Raw genomic sequence first — 12341 nt, forward strand, 5'->3', positions numbered from 1 at the left:
TCAGGGTTTAAAATGACACAATTATTAGTTTATGGTTCAAATTGAAAAAAACCTGGAAGTCAAGGGTATAATTTGATATTATCCCAAAATAAAATAACCCAAGACATCCCTCCACATATCTGGAAGGCATGTCATATATGTATCTGAATTAAAAATAAAAGTGTAAAAACGAAAATCAAATACTTTGAATCATGTTTTGGTCACGCATCCTAGACATATCCATATCAAATACGTATCTAATACGATTCTCTACACAATTAGAATTCATAAGTATTTGTGCTTCCTAGTACAGTACAATACAAATAGTGGACTGGATTGAGTTTATCCATACCTGAAATCCAAAAATGAAGTGTAGAAAGTCAAATACATCAGGACTCCTAGTTTCCGGAATTGAAAATTCTGCGGGCAACTTTGGAAGGCCACTGAAATCCTTTAAAGCTGACACCGCTGCTTTCACCTAACCATAATGTTCGGTTTCAAGGTAACAGAAGAAACGGGCAAAATTTTCACATTCCAAACAGAAGAATTGTAATCTAAAGTACCTCAGCCAAGGACCCAATAGGATTTGTCGTAGAAGGAGCATCTAATGGAATAATATTATATGCAATTAGGTCCTCTGTCATTGCCGCATCCAATTCCATGAGTCTCTTCATCTGCAAGAAAAGAAATCATATAACTTGGAGAGATGAAAAACATGGAATTTATCTTTTCAAACAAAGGAGACACATAAATCTTTGTTTTTATAAGAAACGTAATTTTCATTATCACAATGAGGGATACAAAAGGAAGAAGAGATGAGTTATCCCCACAAAACAACAAATATCTTTTGGCCAAATGGATCTATTTGTAATCCTTTTGGCTACAGGTATCTTCCCCTCTTCTGTGACTTCAATTATTAATGAAATGATTATTTATTTCTACTTGCTTTCTTCATTTAAACTAATATTAAAAAAACCAAAAATTAAGGTTCGACTTTATATTCAATGGTCGTAAAATACTTGCACCAATCATTTTTATATATGTATAATACCACAAGATAACTGTAAAGCCAACCTCTTCAGGGATTGCATCACTGAGTTGCTCCACTACCATTGCTAATACTTTCAGGGTTGCAAAGACTTTTTTTCGCTTCAACGTTTTTCGTTCCAACCTTAAAATTAATTGAAAATAAAATTATTACCCATCCCTGATGCAAGATAATTAACTACTCAGAAATATATATATAGGTCACAAGTAATACGTGCTAGCCAATAACCAATTTACAAGTAAACTAAGAAATTTTTTGGGGATTGTCTAGATGTATTTCAAGATTAGTTTTCATGGGCATATCTGTACTTTAAAAAAAACTGCTGAATAAGAAACAGGTAACTTTACATAAAATGCACAACGAAAAAAAACCCAAAGGCCAAGGGGGATAGAGAAAGCAGAAAATGCTTTTAAACATTAACCAGACTAGAAGAGATATGTTGTTCCCTTGCTCTAAGTTTGAAAATTAGAAGAGAAAAGTTTTTTATTGGTTTTCCATAGCAACTTTACACGGAAAAGATATATTGAAAAATAAAATAGAGTAAAACAACTCAAATTTCTATGGTACAAGAAGCAGAAGCTGAAAAGGTGCATCAATAACAAGGGGAAAAAAAATTCTAACAAAAGGAATATGATTTCATTGAAACTCCGAAATATTAAATGTTCAATCCAAACCATTAAAAACCCAGGAATATCAATAAGAGAATGCATGGAAATTAGGGTACAGACAACTGAAAACACTAGTTCTGTCAATAGTTTTATAGTGATTTGCCTCCAATCATTCCATCACAGATAGAAACAACATTTAATGTCATCAAATCTAATAAGTTTCTTAAATTGTTGAAAAATATTAAATTTTGTAGAACTTTTAAATACACTGCAATAAAATCAATTATTATGGCAGGATTGTAATAAAAAAATTGAATATAACACCAGAACTTCTTGTTGATGTTAGAGAAGTTACAATTAAGAATAGAAGTTGAAAGTAAAAGTTGAGAGACATATTCAAAAAAACAAGAGTAGCTAATCAAAGACATCGTGAACAATGACACAAGGTAACTACTTTTGTCATTGAACTTACTCTCCAAGATTACCACTGAAAGCACCAGATTCCCTCAAATTCGTTTCCTCTTCCCGAAGCTTATCTACATTATTTTTCTCTCGGTATAGTTTGTAGAACTCCAATAGCCGAGCAATATCCTGGCTTCTATCTATGGTTCCACCCTCCCTCTTGGCTAACTTTTGCTGAAAAATATCTCCCAAACAATCAAGAATTAGACAAGATTAAATCAAACAATGAAATAAGCCAAATTAGCTACGATATAAAAGTTAAAAATTCATACAGGTGGATGGCTCAAATTCTCAAACAATCGAAAGTAGAAGTGTAAATTTTATGTGAAAATAAGCTGATGAGGGATGAACAGAAGTCTAACCAACATAGACCAATCTATACTCGGAAAAATGTATGATAAAGAACGTACCTTAATGACAGACATCAACCCAGTTTTGAATTGCAAAACACCCCTTCCTTCACTATTAGGATCCAGGTTTTGCGCAAGTGAATATGCATGCTCACATACTACAGGAAAACAAAATATAGACTCTTGTATGAAAATAAAGAAAAGAAGCTCAAAGTGCTAAAGAATTGCATAAAAACAATAAGAATATTATATCAAAAGAAACATAAAGAATTCCAAGAATTTAAAAATAAATAGATCGAATCTTAATTTGCAATTGTTCCAATTGTTCAGAGCCACTCCTTGCCTATGGGAAAATTTAAGTTCAGTTGTACATGTTGAAGTAATGACATTCATCATTTATCATGATAATATTACCTCAAATATCTACTTATTGGTAAATAACATTTCGACAGACAAATCAAAACCACACAAAAGAGGTGTCCAATTGATACATTATCAAACCAAGAAAGAATTACAATGAAACAAAAACAGGCAACACTTCCCCTACAGGCTACAATTGAGAACCGAGTAAAAAAGAGTGTTTTCATGGCTTTTTAGGTCAGGAAGGTGAATCTGTCATTAGAGGGTGGATAAACTCTCTCAGAGGATTGACAAGTATGACAATTTCTTAGATCTAAGGGATGATCCCAAAGTACGAAGGACCCTGTGGTCCAAATAGAAGACTGTCATCAAACTCTGGGAAGATTCCCAGCAGATCAAACTAGAAAAGAGATCTGCCATGGAGGAAGTCGTAACTTATCTCCACGATAAGGGGTGGCCTCCAGAGTATACGCCTACGGAATTAGAGGATCAGTTTCTCTTGTTGGATTGGATAGGGACCAACTTGGTTTTCCATCACTCCTCCAGTTGACTGATGACACAATTTTCTTCTATTCAAGGAAGGGAGGTCTTTTATTGATATTAATCGAATTTTGAAATGGGTTGGCTCAACATCCGACGTTGAGGATTAATAGAAGCAAATTCTAGTCATCATTTTTAACCACAACCCCTTGAAGTTCAAAAGGTGGGCAATCCGGTAGGCTGTGTGGTAAGGTCCCTACTATCATCTAACTTCGGCCTCCCTCTCAGTAATAACCCTAGAAGCAGTACTTTTTGAGATTTAATGATGAATAAGTTTAAAAAATGCTTAGTCTGGTAGAAAAAAAAGCTTTTTCACCAAGGGAGGAAGACTAACTCCCATCTACTTCATCCTTAGTGGCAGCCCCATGTATTTTGCGTTCTTTTTTGGATTCTGTGGAGAGACTCGTCTGATTTTGAATGGAAAGAGGTGGAGAGGGAAAACGGAATACACTTCGCTAATTGGAAGTTGGTGACTAAATTAGTGGAGTTAAGGGTGCTAACTGTAGGGAATCTTACGGTGCATAATGAGGCTTTGTAGGCAAACAGTTGTGGTGATTCCCTGGGAAAGTTAATGTAATACCCTATGGCATAAAATTATTGAGAGTAAATACAGCCCTTATTCCTTCAACTGGCTTTTGAGGGGGTTGTGAGACGGAAAACACTATGCATGTTGCTGAAGCCAAGCCACATATCAAAAAATTGAAAGGTGTTGGCCCCTAGATTTCTTTACCAAGTTTAAGTTGATTGGACAATGGTCTAATGTAATTCATTCCAGTTAACAAGCAACCGCATGGAAGAACTTGGAAGTTGAAAATAATACTTCCAAAGACTAAAAGCATGTAACCATCATGGATTGGTCTAATGGAAAGAAGGGATATATAGTCTCAATAACTAACTAAGAGGTTATGTGTTCAATTCATGGTGACCACCTACCTAAGAATTAATTTCCAACGAGTTTCCTTGACACCCAAACGTTGTAGGGTTAGGCAGGTTGTCCTGTGAGATTAGTCGAGGTGCGTGAAGTTGGCCCAAAAACTCACAAAAATAAAAAAATAAAAAAAAAAGACTAAAACCGTGTCATTAAGAATAAAGGTGGCAAGATACAAGGTAGAGAATGAGTGTCAATGAGAGAAAGGTAGAGATGGAGTTTGAGCCAGCTTCAGTAACTTTTCATTCAACCCTACTTTTACTTGTTAATCAATTGTTCTTTTTTATAAAACAAAAAGCTTTAATTGAGAAAGAATGAAAGAATACAAGGGCAATAGAAGAAAAACAGCCCCAACTAACAAACAGAAGAGGGACCAACTAAGTAAAATGTTACCAGTAGAGTAATTACAAAAGTGCTTCAAAATTGAAGCCCAAAGGGAAACATGAAATCTAGCCAAAGACCAAATCTCACTATACTCCCTCACCCTACCCCTAAAGACTCGGTCCTTCCTCTCATCCCAAATGTCCCAAATAATAGCACACACCCCAAATGTCCCAAATAATAGCACACACCCCAAAAAAAACTCATTATCTTTGAATGGCAACTGGAGATGGAACTCCTTGATCGTCACTCTGACACTCTAGGAACCAAACATTTTGGTTGAATGAGATGACTAATCTCACAAGCCCTAAACTTGTTGAGCAGTTTGGAAACCTTGCTAGAAAGTGATGAACCAGGAGCAATAAGAAATTGATGGACGAATAACTTAAGGGAGGCCACATCTAACCTAAAATGGATGTTCGCTCCTATCTACAATGTTCTTTGGTGTTAGAGTTACTCAATTTTCAAGCTTAGACCAAGAACTAACAAAGAACTTAAACTAGGCTAAAAAGGGGTAGGGATGCATTTCCATCACCATCTCCACTAATTTTTTAATCCTCCTCCCGACTGCATCAGCATTCCCCAAATCAGGGAATTTAGGAACAGGGTTAAAAATTAAGAATTATAGCCCTTATCATTTGAACAATGTAATGGTGATGTGAGTCATGTGGCATTAAAAAACATTCTACCAAATCCTTCTCTTCATTTGTGATTTTTAAAGAATTTAAAGATCTTCTAATGATGTTTTGAAATTATAACTCTAATTTCTTCTTCTTCAATGATGAAACAGGACAGAGTTTTTTTCCAGGTCTTGTGACTTGCCAAATCTGAGTTTCCTAATATTCATGTGAAAAAAAAAAAGCGCAAACACACAAACAAATGTTTAAAAGGTAATATAAATAAAATTTAAAACTAAAGTGTAGTATACATATTCTTGCAATATTGGGATCTTCATCTTGGATTTCATCTGCAGCTCTCAAGATTTCATCAATATCTCTATTGTTTGCAAGTGAAGATGGTACATTCCCAGCAATGCCACTTTCAGGTCGTCCATAAGCATCAATGCCAATTCTGTCCCTTCTTAAGGCAGCTCGAACTAAGCGCTCCCACAACTCCTCAACTCGTGTCATACTCTACTGAAATAAGAGAGATGTCATTTAAAACAAAAGACAACAATGATCTACCATATGGTACACTTAATGGAATCAAAAAAAAGCATAATGTACACAAACACTAGATCAAAGAAAATTATGAAAAAAGGCAAAGATTGCAGCCAAGAATTTGTTCATGACCAAAGCAAGAAACCAAAAGTCGTGGTCAAAGCATGCCCCAAAGCTTAAATATTTAATTTTGTCCAGGTTAGTTTCAATCTTGCTAAATCATAACAAATATAACACATTGTTATCCACCGGATAAGTTCACTCTAGATACCAAGCTCATGTGAACTTTGTCCTGGGGGAATACAGCATTGATTCAAGTGCCCAGTAGCAATATTCCAAGCTATCACGATATTTTTTTTCTTGGCTAAAAAACAACCCAGTGTGCATTCAAGCTAGCCACACTCCAAACATCCCCAAATATTGCCACGCCACCGCATCAAATACTTTTTGTTCTCTCTCAAATCATATTCTAAATTACATTGAACAATGTCGCTAGTCAAGGAAGGCGCTTTCTGTCAAAGCATGTCAACGAGCACCTTCTCCATTGCATTTCTTTCTCTCTTTCTTGTTTTTTTTTTCTTTTTTCTTTTTCCTTTTTGGATAAGAAACAGATACTAGTATTAAAGAAGCACAAAGAGAACAGCCAAAGGATGAGGGGTTGATAACCCCCAAAAAAAAGAATCAAATAAGAAGAGCCCTCCAATTGTTAATAATCATGAGAAGGGTATAATTACAAAAGAACTTGTGTAATTCGTACACCACCAAGTGGTTGAATGTTGAACAAGAGCCCAAAAAAGAATGAAAAAAAATGAACTTATCTTCAAACATCCTATTATTCCTTTCATTCCAAAGATGCAACAAAAGTGCAAGGGTAGAACATCTCCAAGGGATTTTTCCTTTTCCACAAAAGTTTCCACCATTCAAGCCGTACATCATCCAGTCATCAATCTTCATGGGGAGACAATCGACCAACCCAAAAGTATCAAAGATCATACTCCACCCTTTGGAAGCAAATTCACAGGGTAAAAATAAATTATCCAAGGTCTCTACCTCCTAAAGAGAAAGATAGCACATGGAAGGGGAGAGAGACCAGTTAGGGAACTTCCCTTGAAGCTTGTCCTCAGTATGTAGGCTTTTATAAGCTATGATAAGAGTTCACTTCCTTAGGAATTTTCGATTTCCAAATGAGATTAGCCATGGGGAATTTAGTTTTTGAGGCCCCTATAGTCATATTTAAGAAAGTAGACTAGGTAGAGAAATTGCCTCACGCCTCCATTGCATTTCATAGCTCTGCTGGAAGACTAACAATAGAAATCATGAGAAACCTCACCAAATTTTCAACGTAAAACAAAAAACCACACATCTTCCACAATACAGTTTCTAAGTACACCATAGTACAAATACTACTTTGTTCAAATTTCCTCGACTCAGTATGGTCTCATTCCAAGCAACAAAACAAAACATCAGAAGATTACCATCAAAGCTCAACCAAAAAAAAATCCAATAATTACAGAAACCTTCATCCATCCAATAACAAAAAGCCATGCCATGCTGATGCCAATCGGCTAAAGCTACACTTAACAGCATTTAAAAACCAAAAATAACAAAAACCCAGAAATAAGGAAGATAAATATCACTGCATTTCCTCCATTTTTCAACATTTTAATGTCATTCTACGAAATCTACAGTACCCAGCAAAAAACAAAAACATACATAATAAGAAAAAGGGAATTGAACATACGTGATTTCTGATTAGATGGTGTAAAACCCTAACGAAGAGAGAGGAGGAGTAAAAGTGGAAATGCCAACTGAGGGGAAAGGTGTTTAGATTCAGAAATGGGAGTGGGGAAAGAGAGAAAAAAGAAATGAAACGACGGAATGAGGTGGGAAAGTGAAAAAATGAAACACCGGTTGCGACTGGGTGATGGGTTTTGGTCTTTAATTGACGCGGACTCACGCGGATACGAAAAAAGAAAAATCTCAAGGCCACGTCCACCGGAAATTGCCGGTAAAATCCGTCTCTCGCTTTCTCTTTTTTCTTTTCCTTTTTCTTTTTTATTATTTTTTTTCCCTCGCAACTCCCACCTTGTTAAGCAACCGAGTGTCCATTTTTCAAAATAATGGCAACTCTAGAAATGAGCTATAAAATAGACATATTTGGTAGACAACTTTTTTCAAATAAAAGATTCAAGGAAAAAAGAGTTGTACATGTAAATTTACTAGTAAAAGACAATGGTAGCTCTAGATTATAGTAAACATTGCATATATATGTTTTGGGTGTACTAAATTCAAAGATACAAAATTCTAAATGTAATAGAATTAGATATATATGGAAAAAATTTAAAATAATTAGATTAAAATATAAGAATTTAAATGTAAGACTTGTATATATTCAAAAAAATGATTTCTTTATAAACAATATTTTATTGTACAGTTTGAAGGTTACTTGTTTGTCACCTATGAGCTTGATCCAAACTTTTATTGTCTTCATTGAAATTCCTTCAGATAATGCAACATAAAGTTGTCCATAAGAAAACACATTTTTCATGAAGATATATTTCAATATTAGGAATTGTTTGTTCTTGTGCTTTGTTGATTGTCATTGCAAAGCATAAATGAATGCGGAATTGTTTTCTTCTGAACTTGAATGGATATCCATTTTCATTTGGTGGGCTTAATGGTATTCATGGAAGAAAAACTTATTTCCATGCATGATCACTCATTGTTATTTCAACATGTATAATATTTTTGCTAAAAGATTGACATACCAATTTTGTCTCATTACACAATCCATTGGATGGATCCAAAATTCTTAATAACAACGTCGGTAGAAAGAAATCAAGGAAGCCTTTTATATATTAGAAAAAATGTTTCAAAAACTTTTCAACTTTCAAGTCTTTAAATTTATATTGTTGATTAGAATTAATAAGATATTTAATTTGCAACTAATTTTTAAAATTGCAAATGAAAAACTATTTACATTCCAACTCTCCACATTTCCACTAAACTTAAGTATAATTAATTAAAAAATGAGTGGATAAATAAAAAAATCTTTTCCATTCAACTTTTCACATGATGCATACTTTAATTCCACTAAACTTAAATCTAATTAGTTCAAAGTGGGAAAAGGGTGTGCCCTTTATAATTATATATATTAAAAAATTAAAATAAATTTACCATCAAACTAAAAAGTGATTTGGAATATAGAACTAAACTCAATGGTATAATAGAGAGAAAAAATTTCTACACATTGAGGCTTTTATATATACTATAGGTATAGGTAGATTCAAAAATTTGATACTAATTTAAAAAAAATGTTTAAATATGATCGATACTACATATTTACAAATTATAAAACTAGTTAACTTCTCTACTAGGATTTAGTTAACAATAAGGGAAACTGTAACAAAACATCAAACTATTTACGATCCATAAAGTTAGTCATTTTTTAAATATTCAAGATTTGTTCTTTCATCTTTCTTTTGCGATTTGTCTTCGCTATTTCTTTGTATTCCTCCAACGATTTCGTCTTTCTTCTTTCCTATTTTTTTCTGCAATTTCTTTCCATCATTTTTCTTATTTTTCAATTCTTTATTTACGTCGTTTAAATTTTTCATCGTTTTTCTTCTTTTCCTCTTCTTTTTTTTTTTTGCTTTTCCATCATCTTTCTATTTTTTCTCTTCCTTTTTTCTCTGCGATTTCTTTCCATTGTCTTCCTTCTTTTTTTTTACGTTGTGTACAAAAAATAGTAAAATCTAAAAGATCGTATATAAAAAAGCTTGAAAAAAATCATTTAGATTGGAGTAGCCGAATATAAACTATTGTGTAAAAAAATAAACAATCGTGTAAAAAAATAAAAGATCGTGTATATAGTTCCGAGAACTTGATTTATATGTTTCAGGTATCTTAAATCCTTTTTAGACTTTCATGTAAATATCATTATCAAGAAATCCATTATAAATGTGTTGTGACTACATCCATAAGGTGTATGTCCAGATTTTCATACACAGTCAAACCAATTAAAAAATTTAATGTGATTGCATCCACTACTAGAGAATATGTCTCTTAATAATAAATACCAGGTCTTTGTGAAAAACCATATGCAACTAATCTTGCTTTATATCTTGTGATCTCGTTATTTTCATTTCTTTTTCTCAAAAATACCCATTTATATACCACGGGTTTGACACCTTTTGGTCTTTGGACTATTGGTCCAAAAACTTGATGTTTGGAAAGTGAATTTAATTCTGCCTCAATTGCTTCTTTCCACAAAAAAAAAAACCAATCTTTTCTCTGTCGACGTTTTCAATAGATTTTGGCTCATAATCCTCATTTTTGGATATAATATCAAGAACAACATTATATGCAAAAATGTTATCAACAACTATATTAGTTCGATTCCATCTTTTTCTTGTCATGATATAGTTTATCGAGATCTCATTATTATTCCCAGTTGTTTTATCTTCTTTGACATTTTTGTCAGAAGTCAAATTTTAGATTTCTTCTAAAACATCCACATCTTTAATCGAGTTATTGAATTGATTGCATTTTCGATGATTTTAATCTTTGGAACCAACTGGTCTACTACGCTTCTGGCGTGTTCCAAATTCATTAATGACAACATATTGTGTAGGGATATCAATCTTTAATGGGACATTTGCAACTACTATATGTGGTTTAGTTACTTTCTTTGAATACAAATGTCTTTGGTAACTTATTTGCTTTATTTTGCAATGAAATATTTTCTGAACTTCAAGTTCACATTGATCTATTCGAGGATCTAAATAAGATAATAATGATACATTTCATGCAATTTCTTTTTTCTTATTCTTAATTCCTCCCCCCAATGTTAGAAAATTTATCTCATTAAAATGAAAATCAGCAAATTGTGCAGTAAATACATCACCCATCAGAGGTTCAAGATATTTAATACATATATTCCTAGCCTCCTTTGAGAACCCATATTAGTAAGTTGTGGTAGAGCAATTGAAACATATACTGCACAGCTAAAAATTCTCAAATCAGAAATATTTTGCTCCTAGCCATATGCTAATCGTCATGGCGAGTACTTATGATAAGCTGCTAGCCTAATACGCACAAATGACGCAACATGCAAAATAGCATGTTCCCATACAAATGTAGGGAGTTTAACTTTCATAAGCAATGGTCTAGGAATTAATTGCAAACACTTTATAAATGATTATGCTAAACCATTTTGTATAAGAACATGAGTTAAAGGATGTTCAACACTTATCCCAATAGACATATATTGATTTATCAAAAGTTTGTGATGTAAATTCACCAGTATTATCAAGTCGAATTTTTTAAATTCTATAATTAGGAAACTGTGCTTTTAACTTAATTATTTGAGCAAGTAATTTTGCAGATGCAAGATTTTTACTCGATAATAAGGACACATGTGGCCATCTTTTGGATGCGTCTATTAAGACCATAAAATACTTAAATGGTCCACTTGGTGGGTTAATTGGCCCACAAATATCGCCATGAATTTGTTTAAAAAATATAGGTGATTCAATTTCACTTCAGCCGGTGATGATCTAACTATTAATTTGCCTTGAGAACAAGCATCACATGATAATCACTAGAAGAAATATGGGTTTTGATGTCGGTTGGAAAAAATGAAAATGGATCTTTAATGTCACTTTTTAAAATACGGATGTTTAATGTCGGTTTAACCAACATCAAAGATAGAGCTTTAATGTCAGCTTAAAACCGACATTAAAGTTATGATTAATTTTTTAATTATTTTAATTTTATAAAATTAAGTTAATAAAGTTAAAAGCCACATTAAACCTAATTTACTCTTGGCATCTCACGATTTTTCTCAACTCTCACATTACTCTCTCACGCTTTTCTTCCCTTTCTTCTCAATCTCACTTTAAGGTTTAGGGTTAAACCACCACCGTCGAGCCATCCACCATCGAGCCTTCATGCTCAGTCGTCCCTCGTGCTTACCACCGCCACGTCGTCCACCGATGCACTGTCCCAGACCTTCGAAGATCTGTTATCCACGTCGCGCCGTCCGAGATGTTCGAAAATATACCGAACACCAATCTGGCAACCTCTTCGTCGTCCATTGCTTGATACCTCGTATTTTTAGTCGATGATTTCTGCTCTGAAACCTTTTCATTAATTCGTAAAAGGTATTCAATTAGATGGTGAAGTTGGAGTCATCGTCAGTCGCCAACAGAGGAGAGTGAAGATGATCATTTCAGTTCCAGTTCATTGTTTCACTTACGGAAAGGTTAGCCATGGAGAAGTATCTTCAATTTTGAATTTAAAATTGCAATTTCAGATCTCAGTAAAGACGTTAAAGGTTGGGTAATAAATAATAAAGAAGTCTCGTACACCTTTGGTCCTAATAAGGTGGAAAAAGTTATTAACAACACATTATTTGGATCTTGTTTGTCTTTCTTTCTTTTTGAAGTGGTTTTTGGATGGGTTTCTTGAGTTTGGTGTGTTCTTTACTAATAGTGTAGCAGCAAAAATGGCAAGATTGTTGGA

At 33.6% G+C, this 12341-nt stretch overlaps 1 protein-coding gene across 1 annotated transcript in view; it reads right to left on the bottom strand.

The window, feature by feature from the left end:
• LOC103492488 (callose synthase 9) overlaps positions 1–7739 on the bottom strand; it is a 64664-nt gene extending 56925 nt beyond the window's left edge. Inside the window, exons 1-7 of the mRNA XM_008452885.3 lie at positions 7558–7739; positions 5585–5792; positions 2508–2605; positions 2108–2271; positions 1054–1150; positions 543–653; positions 332–457 (exon numbers count right to left, since the gene is read on the bottom strand). Coding sequence (XP_008451107.1) covers positions 332–457; positions 543–653; positions 1054–1150; positions 2108–2271; positions 2508–2605; positions 5585–5786 — 798 coding nt within the window. The 5' untranslated portion in view covers positions 5787–5792; positions 7558–7739. The remainder of the gene's footprint in view (positions 1–331; positions 458–542; positions 654–1053; positions 1151–2107; positions 2272–2507; positions 2606–5584; positions 5793–7557) is intronic.
• Between the last annotated feature and the right edge of the window lie 4602 nt (positions 7740–12341).

This window comes from Cucumis melo, chromosome 2 (assembly GCF_025177605.1).
Source record: "Cucumis melo cultivar AY chromosome 2, USDA_Cmelo_AY_1.0, whole genome shotgun sequence".
In the NCBI taxonomy this organism is placed as follows: domain Eukaryota; kingdom Viridiplantae; phylum Streptophyta; class Magnoliopsida; order Cucurbitales; family Cucurbitaceae; genus Cucumis; species Cucumis melo.